Genomic DNA, 16,138 nt, shown 5'->3' with positions numbered 1-16,138 from the left:
CATGAAGGTTGCAAAGTGAAGCATTCAAAAGTAGGAAAGGTCAGAATTAAGGTCACCTGATGCAACCCTAATTCACCTCTCTTATGCATAATGGTAAACTTTTCAATTACATGATCACATACCTTTTCCACAATTTTTTTTTTTTGGCCAAGTTATTATACGGAAGTGAGAACAGGGTCTTATAACTGGAACCATCCGGCAATCTTAACAGACTGTCCTACTCTATTCGATATAGGTTCTTATACAAAGCTCATCACTGTAGTATCTGAGTGCCTTCTGGTAGTGTATTAAGCAACATAATTAACATTTGCCAAGTGTTTGCTCTCTCCTCCAGGGAAAAAGCCTGTGCAGTAGTATTTGTTTTGGATTTTTTTATTTTTAAATCACGCACACACACACACACACACACACACACACACACACACACACACACAGGCAAGTTCAAAGAAACGTGCCTTTCACCTAAAGCAGGTGGTGGTGAGGTCTGTGATGCCTCACCTACAATGAAGATCAGAAGAGGACCACATTCTACCTCAACGAAGGTCCTTGATGCAAATCTCCCTCTGCTTCCTGTTCTGTCCTTTTATGGATATGGTCCATGGACAAGGGAAACCCATCAAATTCTTTTGGAGGGAGCAACAGAACAGAGACAAAGGCAGGAAGACAAAATGGCAAGCAAAAGATAGCAACATTAAAAGGATTTAGGATGAAAATTAACTAAGAAAATAAATAAGTTATGTAGCCATTTGCAGCTATATAACAGCATACATAGGGCCCTGCATCCAGGTCTCCTCACTAAGTAGGAGATTTGGTATTAGGGAGGTCCTTAAAGGGAGAGCATAAACATAGGAACATACAAGTGAAGACTTCAAAGCATCAGGGCAGACAGATTTGGAGAAAGGGAAACAATACTGTTTATACTCCACATTTTCCTTTACTGCATTTAAAATTACCCTTCCTCACTTGCTCTAAAATAAGTTGACACACACAGAGTCAAATAACCAAATTTGGGGAGGGGGCAAATTATTAAGAAAATTATATGATAAAGGCAAGCTCAAGCCATCTCCCAGATCAGCTACAACATCACCGGCTCATTCACCTGCACGTCCACCAATGTTATATATGCCATCATGTGCCAGCAATGCCCCTCGGCTATGTACATTGGCCAAACTGGACAGTCACTACACAAGAGGATAAATGGACACAAGTCAGATATCAGGAATGGCAATATACAAAAACCTGTAGGAGAACACTTCAACCTCCCTGGCCACACAATAGCAGATGTAAAGGTAGCCATCCTACAGCAAAAAAACTTCAGGACCAGACTCCAAAGAGAAACTGCTGAGCTCCAGTTCATTTGCAAATTTGACACCATCAGATCAGGATTAAACAAAGACTGTGAATGGCTGTCCAACTACAGAAGCAGTTTCTCCTCCCTTGGTGTTCACACCTCAACTGCTAGCAGAGCACCTCACCCTCCCTGATTGAACTAACCTCGTTATCTCCAGACTGATTTATACCTGCCTCTGGAAATTTCCATTACTTGCGTCTGATGAAGTGGGCATTCACCCATGAAAGCTTATGCGCCAATACTTCTGTTAGTCTTAAAGGTGCCACAGGACCCTCTGTTGCTTTTCCCTAGACTTAGCTATTCCTAGGGAAACTACCTCAGGACTGCCCAGCGCACAGCTTAGGCCCTCCCCTCAAGTGAGCTGCCCCCAAATCCATTATATCCAGCAGGAGTAATAACCCACCTGCAAGAATGAGTCAGCAGAATCCACTTAACCCTTTCCCAGCAGGACCACCACCAAACAGATGGTATTTTCAGGCAAACAATAGCAGCCTGTTCACTAGGTTACAAACACTGCATTACTTTTTAAAGTTATGTCAGTTTTAATAATCTGACCACAGTAATGTTGCACATAGCTTGGACAATGAAAACAGATGTCAGATTCACTTTCAAAATTCTCATGTTCTAAGACAATACCGCAAGGTCTGGGTTGCAGACACTTTCTATTGATCTTAACTTTGTAAAAGCTTGGTATTTAAACAACCTAAATTTGGGATCAAATTTGACTTGGCAGTGTCTGTTTAAATAGTACAAAAAGGAAAAAAAAAAAACTATGAATTATCTTCCACAGTATTTCAACCTCTTTCATAATTTAAAGACCTGTGAGAGGGAAGTCTTGATTTCCACATTCATTGCTCCCCTTTATTTAACCAAGACAATTTTTTCAATGATACAATAAAGTGCTCCTTTAATAATTTTTTAATTTAGATACCATTTTAAAGAGAGCAATTAAGCTAATGCCTGTAAGAAGGTGCCAGACTGACAGCTCCTGAACACAAAACTGAAGTCATTTTTTTCATCCCACAGAATATTAACCATATAGGCAGCTGCACTGCAAGCTTGCCCACACTGCCCAACTAGCATGCCTCAACACTGATCTGAAAGGATCAACTCCAATAACAAATTTCTATGCCCATTAAATATGTGACCTTTGCACCACATTAGAATTAATTAAATATTTGTGTTAAAGCTCATTTTAGAAGCCTAAGACTATTTCAACTGTCAAATACCTGATCAGTAGATGTTGCTTGAATTAATCTACTATGCATAAGACTTAGAAAGTAGTAAACTCATGTTCCCCTCTCAAAAATAACAAGAGTATTATTTCCTCATGACACTAACAATCAAGAAAAATTAGGGGTTACAACAATTGTTAAAGAAAAGTCTCTAGAAAATATGCTTTTAAGTCTGTTCATGGTAAAAATAAGGTTATTTTCATATGATGTGTAATACATCTTTGGAGTACTTCTTAGCAACTTTAACTATTAGTTAAAGTTTTCTGTCATGTTTGAATAGAAAAGTGCATGTGTTGGGAAGGGTGTGTTTACTTTTCAATAAAGCTGGAAGCTAGCCCATAATAGTTTTACATTGAGGGATCAAAGTGCGTCAGTTGCTATTTTAAGGTCAGACTTTATTTTCTGGTTTTCCCATTCACAGCCAAATGCCTGACCCTGAAAACTCAACCGGCTTGTGTCAGAGTCCAGGGAAAGGATAGAATCTATTATGCCCCACCCTAACTCAAGCTTCACATTCCTTCTCACAAATGCACTCCCACCTCCCATCCTACCCCACACACAAACTTTAATTTACTATAGAGTTGGGAGGGAGACTCAGGCAATTTCCCTGATACTTTAATAGGGATTGATGTTGAAAAAAATGCATACTTGACCTCAAGAGGAACAAGGAGTCTTTGTGTTAAGGACAAACAATTCTTTGATTTTATTTTGAAGATGAGTCACCAGAACTATCTGCTGAGCCACAGAGAGAACCTTTGGAGTTTGCTTCTTAAAAGGGGATCAACCCCAAGTTATAATACCGAAAGCGATTTATCTTAGCTAGAGTGCAGGACTGTGCAATTCCTAATTCAAAACTCCTTCTCCTTTCCCTGCTCAGCAGGCAATTCCTTATGCTCCAATTAGTTGTAAGTGTCCAATTTACAAAATATTTTTAAAGGTTAATTCTCTAGCGTACTGCGTATATGGAAGTCTTTAGTCTAAGGCCCACATGCTCAGGGTTTAGCTGATCGCCATATTTGGGGTCGGGAAGGAATTTTCCTCCAGGGCAGATTGGCAGAAGCCCTGGGGGTTTTTCGCCTTCCTCTGCAGCGTGGGGCACGGGTCACTTGCTGGAAGATTCTCTGCACCTTGAAGTCTTTAAACCATGATTTAAGGACTTCAATGGTTCAGACACAGGTTTGATACAGGAGTGGGTGACTGAGATTCTGTGGCCTGCATTGTGCAGGAGGTCAGACTAGATGATCATAATGGTCCCTTCTGACCTTAAAGTCTATGATACATCTACAATGCAAAAAGACACTCGATGGCAGTGAGTCTCAGAGCCCAGGCCTACGGATTCGGGCTTGCACTATGGGGCTAAAAATAGTAGCACGGACATTCCTGCTCAGGCTGGAGCCCAGGCTCTGAGACCCAGTGAAAAGGGTGGGGCTCAGAGCATAGGCTCCAGTCCACATAGAAACACCTACACTGCTATTTTTAGCCCCATAGCCCGAGCCCTGCAAGACTGACCTGGGCTCTGAGACTCGCTGCCATGGGTTTTGGGTGGGGTTTTTTGCACAGCGTAGATGTACTGGCTCCTGCACTCAATACATTCAGTTTGCTGGCAACAAATACTACCTAGATTCCCCAACCTGATTTTAGCTGAAGTCAAAAATGTACATGATAGCAGTAGAAAAATACCAAAAGTATATGAGTTACAAGACTGCTAGTGAAAGGCTTTAAAAAAAATTTAAAACACTTTCAAAACATTCTAGAGACCACAGCCTGCTGACCTATAAGAAGGGAAGAGAGTGAGGAAAGGCAGTAAGAGAAAGGATGAGTGGGAAGGAGAGGCTAATTTATTTAAATAAAAAAAAAAAAAAAAGGGGCTGGGTGCAGGGGAAATTGACCCACATAGCTGTAGCGAAATAACTCGGCATGTGGAAACTATCCTACAATAAAAGACTTCATTCTAGAATAATCACTTCCAGTCAGGTAAAATGTAGCTCTACAGGGTTTTAAAATAAGTTGGGTTCATTCTTCAGCTGGAAGTGGCCAAATAAACACTCTCCTGTCATTATGTGTAACTAGTGTGACACTAGAAATGGAATACATTTTTAAAGAAATGTCAGTTGTGTGTAGACAATAGCTTTCATTGACTTCAGAGGGGGCAGGGGGATGTTAGAATTCACTGCGGCCAACTGGGAATGGATACACTTTACACAGTCTATTCCAACCTTTTACATTATATGCTTTCATACAATAGATATTTTATGTACTGGTCTTGACAAGTAATGATAAAAAGTTTACTTTGACTGGTTCCACACCCAAAGTTTGCTTAGCCTTGAGGAAAGTTCAAACCAATAGTAAACACAGCCATAAGTTATTCTCCATCACTGCAGTGCAAACTCACAATCCTTCTGTTGTCTTCAGAAACCAACACAAAGCAAATTACTACGGCTCTGTAATAAACCAGAGGTAGGGTGTGATGCTAAACGTATGGAGAAGTCACTGTCATTCTAATTCCCTCTTTTCTTCAAGTGCTTTTAAATCTATGAAATAATTTCACATTAGGAAATTTTTATTCTAATTTCTAATTCCATATTAGAACACTTCTTCGCTAGTTTAGCTCCATCTACTGTAGGGCTTGTGGTTAAAAAAAAAATTCACACCACTTAATCAACATGGCTATGCCAGTAACAATTCTTAAATGGAGACCTGCCTTCAATAATCTTTTCTTCCACGAATATACTGCCATGTCAGCACATGAATGTTAGAAAACAAATCAGTCACCAACCCACATATTTAAGGATTTAGCAATCCTTCTTAGCAATTCGCACTTCATAAGTTATCTATGCCTTTTGTACCTATCTTTCTTCATTTAAAAAAAAACGTTTACCTGAACTGCATTTGTTGCTTAAACAAAATGTGAACAATGGAATCATTTTGTTTGCTTGAAAAAAGCAGACTGTACTTTTGATCAAGAGGACCATGATGTTTAATACGTATTCAAAACTCCTAAACAGCAGTAAACAATTTTTCAACTGATTAACTTGATAAAATGGTAGTGTAGGTCCAAGTAGATGTGTTCCCCACTCTTGAATGGTTAAAAGAATTAGGTCATCTACCATGTTTTAAATTCATTACAAAAAATACACTAACGCAATATTTTGCTTAAGAATTTAAACCACACAATTCACAAGTTGCAGCTGTTGTGAAAATCAACTTTTCTATGGCCAAACTTTTCTGAGTTTAAATTCTCAGTGTTGCATTAGAGTTGTACTTTGTATCAAGCTTTTTTTTTTTTTTTTTTTTTTAAATTAAGAAAAAAGAATGATTGCATACAGTAAATATACTAACAGCACTTATTGCAATGTGAGACTTAAATTGGGGGGAAGTAAAACAAAAAAGCAGCTGTGATCTCACTAGTTAAGCTCATTATTCAAGATCTCATTACTACTGTGACACAATAATGTGCATCAACATTACAGTCACTAATCAAAAAGAAAAGGAGCAGGGACATGGAAGCTAAATCACTGTTATATTACAGCAAACCAATCTCATAATTAAAACTTCAGAAAATAATTCAGTAAGTACTATAATTCCATAGTTTCCCAAAGCTATGGGGCTGATTTTGAGAAATGCTTAGTACTAGGGTGACCAGACAGCAAGTGTGAAAAATCAGGACAGGGGCTGTGGGGTAATAGGTGCCTATATAAGACAAAGCCCTGAATATCAGGACTGTCCCCATAAAATCGGGACATCTGGTCACCCTACCTAGTACCCACACACCACCAACGGGAGTTTCAGGTGGTTCAAAACTTTTTAGAATCAGGCCAAAGGCTAAATTAGAGAGGCAGTAACCTATACACAAGTTTTAAAAAATGCAACCAGCTTAAGTTACAAAGCCTGGTTTTAGCTTCCTCCCACAACTTTGCCTTGAAAAAGGGCTTGGTCTAAAAAGCTGCGCATTTACTTTGAAGGCAAAGAGTGTTGGTGCAAAATGAAGAAAAAAGTGTGCCGAAACATTTGAGTTTCACATCATTAAAAGATACCTTGTTTTGAATTTTTGACTTTTGCACTAGGTAAGCGGGGGGGGGGGGGGGGCGTGTTTGCAATTATGCAAAATTGTTAGTAACTTTTGTTATGGTTAATTTTGAGTCTCATCCTGCTCCCATGAGTGTCAATAGGACTTCTGCCCCAACTTCAGTGACAGAATATCGTGCACTGTATGCATGCAAAGCTTCTTTTTATTGTCTGGCTGCAACTCAGAAAGATTATAAGTATTTCTATAGCTACCAATTAATAGTGTTTCTTTAAAGTAAGAGTTTTATCAGATTAAAAATCAAACATTTCCATATCTGTTACACTAAAATGACCTTAGGTTATTACCCTTTAAAAATAATCTAATGCATTTTTCTATCACTGCTCTGCATGTCACGCAGCTTGGACAAATGCAATAGATTTTCAGTTTAATTTTTGTTTATAATCAATTTCACCTTCTTGTGCTCATACAATAGTTCAAGTTTCAATGTTTGGATTGCAAGTATTCAAATCTAAACAATAACTTTTCATGGGAAGTTTCCAAACATTAGTATTCTGTTTTGCAAGTTTTTATTTTGTTTAATAAATACATGACCCAAATCAGAGGCCTAAACTACTAGAGAACTTTTTTTTTTTTTTAGGGCAGAAAGTTGTTACGTTCATTACCTGAAGTGCCCAACTAAAAGCTCAACTTCTTTCCTCTGTTTCTGTAGAGCTAGAAATTCACTTTTTTAAAACTACATCAACGCAACTCAGGAATAAGGTTGTTATGGAGAGTACAAAGCATCGTTTTTGTCTAGGTCCTAGGTAAACTAATTTCCTTCTTTTCATAGTGAAGTAGATTTAAAACAAATATAGAGGAGTTATTTGAAGCAGAAAAAAAAAGAAAACAAGCATGCTTAATAATAAAGAAAATTTATATGAAGAATGAAGACCTCAAATCTTTGACTGGTGAATTAAGAACACCATTTCACCAGGCAGACACTTCAAAAAAATACAGAGACGATAATCTTAAAGTTTGGGATTTGAAGGTGCACAAAACCACTACCGATAAAGACTATCCAGAGTTATAGTCATAAAATTTTTGCAAGGGATATTAAACCTCATGCTTCAGGGCTCAAGACAATCTCTAAATTACCAGATATCAGGATGGGTCCTGATGTGGGAGACAGATTATCCCTCATCTGCCTACTGCAGGGTTCTTACTCTTTCCTCTGAAGCATCTGTTTCTGACAGTGGCCAGCACTGGGATACTGGACTAGATGGACTCAGGTCTGACCCAGTATGGCAATTCCCATGTTTTCCAGTCATGCTGATACCTTACTGAGTATCCATTCCTTCAAATTTACTATTGAGAATAAAGCTAACAATTGTGAGCAGCTGAGGCAGTTAATGTTTGTACGTAGACTCAGAGACCCATAACTTTTAGAATTTTTATTAGAAAAGTGAGTTACTAGACTATAGTAGACATTTTGAATGCTGCATATAGTTTTGGAGAACCAATGGTTCCGCACTGAGATTTTATTGTCTGGGACTTAATTTTAATTTTGTTCATCTTATGCACAAAACACACCACCACCCACACACACACACACACACACACACACACACACAAAGACTTGGTAATTTATTTAGGCAATAAGAAGTTTCATTTATTCCCTGAAACCATAAGAGTGATCCAAAAAACTGCAGTTGTACATTTCTCTCTCTAGCATCGGTGTGGAAGTGCCAATGGTTACTTATGCAGCAGAGAAAACTCAGATCTGGTGTCTCCAATTAACTATTTCAGACAAACATTTGGTCAGAATAATTCAGTCTCTTCACCAGTAAGGAGACATTTTTCATGACAGAAGCCATCTAGATTCCCATTAAAATGGACAGACATAGAACAAAGACCTGAAAAAGAGAGGGATGGCTCTAAGCAAAAGACTGCCAAGTACATTTTCACATTTTACTCTGAAGCTTTTTGTACACAAGTTGCCCACGGCCACACTGATTTCTCTCTCAAGGTTCTTAAATAGGTGCCCATCACCATAGTATCTGATGTTGTCACACCCATGCATCAACTCCCAGCAATACAGAGCTAGAAGTTTTTCCCCTAAAGAATATTAAAAAAAAATCCTTATATCCATTATATTAAAGTTGGGGAGAGGAGGAGGCTGAAAAACACAAACGCAGCTATAGGAGGGAAAACAGGAACAGAGGCTAAAGCTAGGAGGATGATTTAAATTTGCAGCCCTCCAACTAACAACCTATTTACTCTTTTACACTAATTTGGGGACTACCATATAAATGTAGCCCATTTTAACATAAACATTAAAATGAGAACTGTTCAATATTCCCAATTTTATAGAAATGGAGTTAAAAGCAAACATGGTTCTGGGGAAAACAGGAGGAAAAAGATGAGACCCAGAAGTCCAGTCAATCTTCTTTTCCTCTTATCTTTCTATTAGGAAATATTTCCCATGTCTGTATTGAATAATCGCCAACACCCATCTTGTTTCTTAAAAGTGACATTGACAAAGTAATTGTCCATGTTCAAGTCACAAATTTCATGCCAGAATGCATGAGTAGGCTACTTGTGAACTTATAGGGTAAATGAAGGCATTTGGCCTTATATCTTATAATGCACCCAAGGAATGATCCAAAAGCTTATGAGCGTACATCTAGTCAGCAAAGTGCGGTCTATATTTTAAAGAAGGGGCTAGAACAAAAAAAGTTCCATTATTGCTATCTAGATCAATTAAACTTTAATTTTTATGAATTTTTCAGTGCACCCCTCTGATATAAATTCCAGATTTTTTTAAATCAACACTAGAAATGTGCTAAAACACCAATAAAAAGACAAAGGCACAGATTTGTAAAGGTAGTTAGGCATTGCTTTGCTCAGTGACACAAGGCCTACATAACAAGCTCCTAAGTCTCATTTTCAAAAGCAATTTAGGAGCCTCAGAGACAAGATGGGTGAGGTAATACCTTTGATTGGACCAACTGAAGTTGGTGAGACACACAAAATTTCAAGCTACACAGAGCTCTTCTTCATGTCTTCTTAAGAGCCTAAGTCATTTCTGAAAATGAAACTTAGACTCTGCAAAGGTTAATATTTTGTCCTATATTACAGCTAGTATGCTAATTTATCTAATCAAATAGGCATGAAACTACTACATTTTTGTGCATGGATTGCCTGGGAATTAAAAATGTAAGCAAGTTACTCATCTTAAAGAAAAAGAAAAAAAAGGAAAGAGAGAAGGCTAAAGTTATCAGATAATCCTATATAAAGTCACTGATTGCTACACTATCTCCTTGAACAGCATAAAACATCATTTTGTCACAAAACTAAAGCAATGGTTGATTACACAGTGAAATCACGTAGCTTGCTAACACGAGTGTTGATTCGTCAAGGTTTTGCTGCAGTGTGTGGCAAAGTCATATCGCTTCAGTATAGTGTGTTTACTACGACTTTCACTGTACAATCTCTAATTTCTATACAAAAAGGCATAAATCAGGAAAAGTTCTCTAGTCACGGTGGTGCTCAGAGTAAGAAGGCACAGAACAGATCGCCAACTGCTACTATACCAATTAGAAGATAGGGGCTTGTCAACACATGAAAGTTGCATCCATTTAAGTGAAAATTTGTGTTTTATATCAAACTAGTTAAACCAGTACAACCCATGTGGACACACTAAATCAATTTATAACTGTTTTCCAAACTGAAGTGTGCCCACAATGACATATGAACTGGTTTAATTAGATCGAGCATGTTTAGACAAGGCTTAACGTGCGCATAAGTTTAAAACAAAGATGCTGTTTGCTAATGTGATGGAGGTTGAATTGCATATCTTACTCTCCTGTGACTGAACAAGCGCATGTACAAAGTGGATGTGTACGTGTAATTAATTCAAGCCAATAGGTGTTAAACTGCACTAATAAGTTGCAATGATATACCAATTTAGTTAGAGATGTGCAACCTCTTTTACTGCATCGGCAAGACAGCATAGGAAAGTTTGCATTAATGTTGCTCAGGTTTTATCAATTCCGAGAATAGGATACTTCATTTTCCAGGATTGTCAAGCCAATACCTTTACATGAGCACTGATTAATTTTACAAATACATATAGATGTAGTAGAGCAAAGGGAAAAATAAAGCGTGCAAAGTCCATTTATCAGAAAGAATGAATGAGCATAGAAAAGGCTGGAGGCTCAGGAATCAATACCTGCACAAGGTTTTACAGAGAAATAAAAAACAAGCAATTCTGGGTGCCCACCTTGCCACTTGAAGATATTGAGCACCATCTTCTGAAAACCAGACACCTTTAAAGTGTCAAGCTCCGCACCCAAAATCACTTGTCTGGTCCAACATTCTTTGGGCCCCAAAGAATTTACAAACTAGGGCCCCAATTTTGAAAACTGCACCATGCAGGCAAATCCTTCAACCTGCATGAATCTCCTGAAAACAATAGAAATTTGCATGGACACAAACATCCATCTGCATAAAACCACTTCCAGGACTGGGACCCAAGGTTGCGCACAGTATCATGTTATATCCAAACAGAAGGGCAGGGAAAAGGCAGCTTACAAGAAGACGACCACATGTCTACTTCAGTTTTTCTGTGTGCTCCTTGAGATTTTTTAGTTTGTGGTTTTCTCTAAGTGTTTTAGTTGCTTAAAAACAATCTGTTTATAATTTGTGTGTGCGCGCATTTGGGCCTATTGAAGAAAGGAAAGTGAAATGAGGGAAAGAAGAGATGTCATTGGAGCAAAACAGAGATGGAAGCGAATAAGAGATTAAAACAGGATGCAAGGGCAAATGAGGGAGGGAAAAGCATGACAGGGAAGCAGGTCAGAAAGATAGTTGGACAGCAATGAAAGCAAACTATAACAGTCAAGATGAAAAAAAATTGTTTTAGAGAATGTCAGAAAATATACTGCTCTTTTGGAAAGGGAGCAAAAGAGAATCAGTGGGAAGAAAGCCTGTTCCAGATAATGGGGTAGTATGTACAAAATGAGGAGGAAAGAAAAAGGAATCGGGTACTATAGCACATGAAAAGGAACGTATGAAGTCATGGGGATGAGGGACAAATATCCACATTAAAGTGACATAGGTTCCCAGGAATAAGCTACCAAAACTACAAAAAACCTCTCACCCCCCGTTTCCCTTCAACTGGGGTATAGCAGTTGAACAATTTAAACAATTAGCCCCAATCTTTCAGTTTGAGAGCAAAGTTATCTTCCTTCTTCCTTCTGTAGCAAAAAGAAAAAGCAATTTTAAGACTGGCAAGTAATGGTTCCCTTCCTAAACTTTGTTCAGATGTACGTACCCAACTCTGAATACAATTCCTATTAACACTAATAGGATTCATGCACACAGAAGGGATAATATAAATCCTGTTCCTAAACTGCTATATTTCCATCAACATAATTTTAGTGTGTGTATACAAACAGGTTATTAGTGTCTTTGGAAAACTGATTTGGCTAAAGTTATTTTTAGTTTGTGCTCTTAACAATTAATGCTTTTCTCAAGTAACATATAAGAAACAAGCAACAGAGGGTCCTGTGGCACCTTTAAGACTAACAGAAGTATTGGGAGCATTAGCTTTCGTGGGTAAGAACCTCACTTCTTCAGATGCAAGAAGTGAGGTTGCATCTGAAGAAGTGAGGTTCTTACCCACGAAAGCTTATGCTCCCAATACTTCTGTTAGTCTTAAAGGTGCCACAGGACCCTCTGTTGCTTTTTACAGATTCAGACTAACACGGCTACCCCTCTGATATAAGAAACAAGTATTTCTTAAAAGGAAAGGATAATCACTTGCAGCAAGTTCAAGCGAGAAAAAAGGACCCTCAATTTAGAAACTATTCCAAAACAACACTTTTCAATAGGGAATCGCTTTCTAAAATATCCTCTTCCTTGTATAGCCCAAATACCCCACAAATATACCAAGCAATTAGCTACACAAGCGGATATTAAATGACGCTTCAGATGGTGACTGACAATTCCACTGCATGCATTTTTCTGCATAAGAACAAAATCCACCACACAATAGTAACATCTATTAGGGAGAACATTTTTGCAGCTCTCCTCTTGAAGCAAGTAGTTTCTTAAATGAATTTAACTACATTTTGTTCACAATTTGCTAAACATTCAATTTGAAGGGGAAAAGTGCAAGAATTACTCAGAAACAGTATGTGCACACAGATATATTATGCCGCCACAAAAGTCAAAGTTATTTCCTAGTTTCAACATTTCCAGTAGCATTAGCACTTAAATAACAACTAGATGAAGTTTAGATAATTTTAAATTTAATCTTCAGTGCAGTTTACATGCAGTAACACTCACATAGCACCTGGGCTCAGAGATACAATTTAAATAACTTTACTGGATTTCTAATATCAATTCAGGATCGTGATGAAAAGCTAGCAGCTGGTCCTACCTTAACTGTTTTCAATTGTGCAACCAAGCAGAATATCTCAATACAAAATATTTCCTTGGAGGGCCGAATTGTTTTAAGTGAAAGTTACAACTTCCCCAGTCAAGCCATCATCTATAATTTACTTTAAAGTATTTCAATTTAAAATGTAACAACTTGGACCCTCAACTTCCAAGCTGCTTTTTGTGGGACCAGTATGTGCATGCAAGTCCTGCTGAAGTCAGTGGGTATGTCTACACTTCACACTAAGCCCAGGCTCTGACTCAGGTTTGAGCCCATGTGACCCTTCCATCCACACACAAATCAGCCTGACTCAGGTCATCAAGTACTCAGGACCCAGTCCTAGGACCCTGGTAGGAGGATGGGTCAAACCCTGAGTCCTGCTGTGACTTGGGTCCAAACCCTGTCATTTTGCACTGTGGACACAGCTCAAGCCATGGACAGGAGTCCAAAGGTCTGAGTATGGACATATCAGCATGGCTGCAAGACCCAGGACCAGCAACAGCAAGCCCAGGTTTACAATACAGTGCACGGGCTTAGAAAAAAGGAGTCCACAAGCCGAGTCCCACTGACCCAGGTTCACAATGCAGCATAGACATACTCAGTGAGGCTCCACAAAGACTCAAGAATCTGCCTATGTGGGCCTAATTGGGTACATCTAGACTGCCAAAAAATAAAAAAAACCCACCACACAACAGCAAGCCTCGGAGCTCGGGTCAACTACCACACTCACATTAGAGGGCCAAAAACATCAACATAGACATTCTCACTCAAGCTGGAGCCTGGGCTCTGGGTCTCTCCATCCTCACCAGATATCAAAGCCTGGGCTCCAGCCCAACCGGGAATGTCTATTCTTAGCCCTGTGGTGCAAGCCCTGTGAGCCCGCCTCAGTTGACCCAGGCTCCAGGACTCACTGCCATGGATTTTTTCCCTTGCAGTCCAGATATATCCACTGACATCTTCAACAAAGTCAGTTACTAATCAAATGTACTGAAAGGAGACATTCATAATATCTGCTTAAAATTGGAAGAGGAAACATATGAAATAACTATCATTGGTGGACAGATTACCAGCATTGACCATGTTAGCTCAACTAGTCACAGAGGTTCAACAAGTGTCACAGAGTCTACAATAAGATTTACAGTAAGCAGTTCCCTCTGGAAAGCAGTATCTTCAATGTATTCCAGGTGACATATTTAAAAATAAACAAAAACTTTCAGAGTTCTGATTACCTGCTGAACTTATCTTCCTAAATGCTACCAATAAATTAGGATTTCTGCAATTAGCTGGTCCAATTCAGGGACTATTAATGCCACTACTTAGCTTCCTGAAGATGGTAAGCATCAATATGCACTGTGCAACTGGACCACTTTACAAGCTTTAGAATATGATTTTTAGAAATAACATCCAAGTTTACATACAAGGAAATGGTTCTTATGGAGCTAGACGGCCAGAAGCCTGTGCCCATTTCTGGAAGAGATTTGTTACCACAGACTAAAAATTCATCTACACAGTTTTTGCACCAATACTGGTTTGAAACCAGTACAACTAAGCAGCACAACCCCCAGGTGTGTAATTAAATCAGTATAACTTATAATGATGTAGCTTATTCCTAGAAATGTAGAAAAATAAGTTATACTGATATAACTGTGTTCACTTTAAGGGGGTTATACTGATTTAATTATTCCAGTAAAAAGAGAATCACATCCCTAATTAAAATAGTAAAATTGGTATAAAAACTGTGAATAGACCAGGCCCAAGTGTGCAATTCTCCACTGTCCTGCATCTTGCACAATTTCACCACTGCAAACAATAGAAAATTTAGTACCTTCTGATTTGATAATATTTTGCACTTTGCCCTGCATATAGCATAGGCATTACATCATTGCAATGGAGAATTAGGCTCTAAAAATTGATGTGAAGGCAGTTTACAAAAATCTTAGTAAAACAAGGTATCGTAAATCACAGATGGAGCTCCCTCAGACACTGAAACAGAAGAAGAAGAAAATGTACTCAGCTAGATGTTGATAGAATGCTGAACATCTGAAATTGTCACTGAAACATAGGTGGCTCTACAGGCACAAACATCATTTGAACCTTTTAAACACAGAGGACAGATAGTCCAACAGTTATTACAGCTAACTTCATAAGAGTTAAAAAAAAGTAATCCTAAATAGTCCAGCGAAAGGAAGGTTACCTTTCTGTGCTCAACTCTGAGAAAGTGGATGGCATTTTTGCATCTGTCAATTCTGATTCTTGAGAAATTAACAGATAGACAAGCACCTACATCAGCTCCTCCACATCCTAACTCCTGCTATTATGCATTCTTATTACCATATACAGAAACACCAGAATAATTACATTTTGAAAGCAACTACCGTAAAACATTGATTATCTAACCCCAACTACCAAGGACGTTCTTTAACAAAAACAGGGTTGTGTCCTTGATGTCTATCACATTGAATTTTCTATCAATTATACAAACCTATATCATCTCAATTCATTCAAATGTCCTCAATGACGCCTGGATGAATTCAACTGTACTGTATCTAGTTTTCTTCAGGAAATTTAATACATGCAGTAAGAGGGAACAAAGGCTTTAACGTCACTTACTCAAATGCAAAGAAGAGTCCACTGGTGACCAAGATGAGAACCAGAGTCAGGTAGAAGACTCCAGTCTGCCGGGCCATCATGATCCTTCCGTTGCAAAAGAATTTGTTTCTTCCAGGGAAAACCTCCCATTTTCTCTTGGGAGCTGCTTTCTTTTTTTTATGGGGAGACTCCATGGGAGATGAGGAGCTGTGTGTGCTGATCTGACTGTATTCACAGTCTTTCATGGGCCCACTACCACCTCCAGGAGTCATCAAGGGAGTGTAATGAGGGAAACACCCCCAAAACAAAGATATTCTTCTGACCAAGATAATCCTCCCCACTAGCCCCAATTTTTTTTTTTTTTTTAAAAAGGCAAGTTTATTACCAGAATGGTAGTAAATGTATCACACAAGCCCTGATTAACTCTTGAGAAACCAAAGCTGTCATACTATAAATGCTTGGGAGGTATTCCTTCCCTCCCCACCAAAATTACAAACTGATTTAAAATAGTC

The 16,138-nt window shown here is 38.5% G+C and overlaps 1 protein-coding gene across 2 annotated transcripts in view; it reads right to left on the bottom strand.

Annotated features, from left to right (window-relative positions):
* Positions 1-15,898, bottom strand: part of ZDHHC14 (zinc finger DHHC-type palmitoyltransferase 14) — a 172,642-nt gene extending 156,744 nt beyond the window's left edge. For both annotated transcript variants that reach the window (XM_065401329.1, XM_065401330.1), the window contains exon 1: positions 15,648-15,898. In XM_065401329.1, the coding sequence (XP_065257401.1) occupies positions 15,648-15,898 (251 nt within the window). The remainder of the gene's footprint in view (positions 1-15,647) is intronic.
* Between the last annotated feature and the right edge of the window lie 240 nt (positions 15,899-16,138).

The sequence above is a fragment of the Emys orbicularis genome, chromosome 3 (genome assembly GCF_028017835.1).
Source record: "Emys orbicularis isolate rEmyOrb1 chromosome 3, rEmyOrb1.hap1, whole genome shotgun sequence".
In the NCBI taxonomy this organism is placed as follows: Eukaryota; Metazoa; Chordata; order Testudines; family Emydidae; genus Emys; species Emys orbicularis.
The sequence above is the reverse complement of the archived record's forward strand: the minus strand, read 5'-3'. Positions and strand labels throughout refer to the sequence as shown.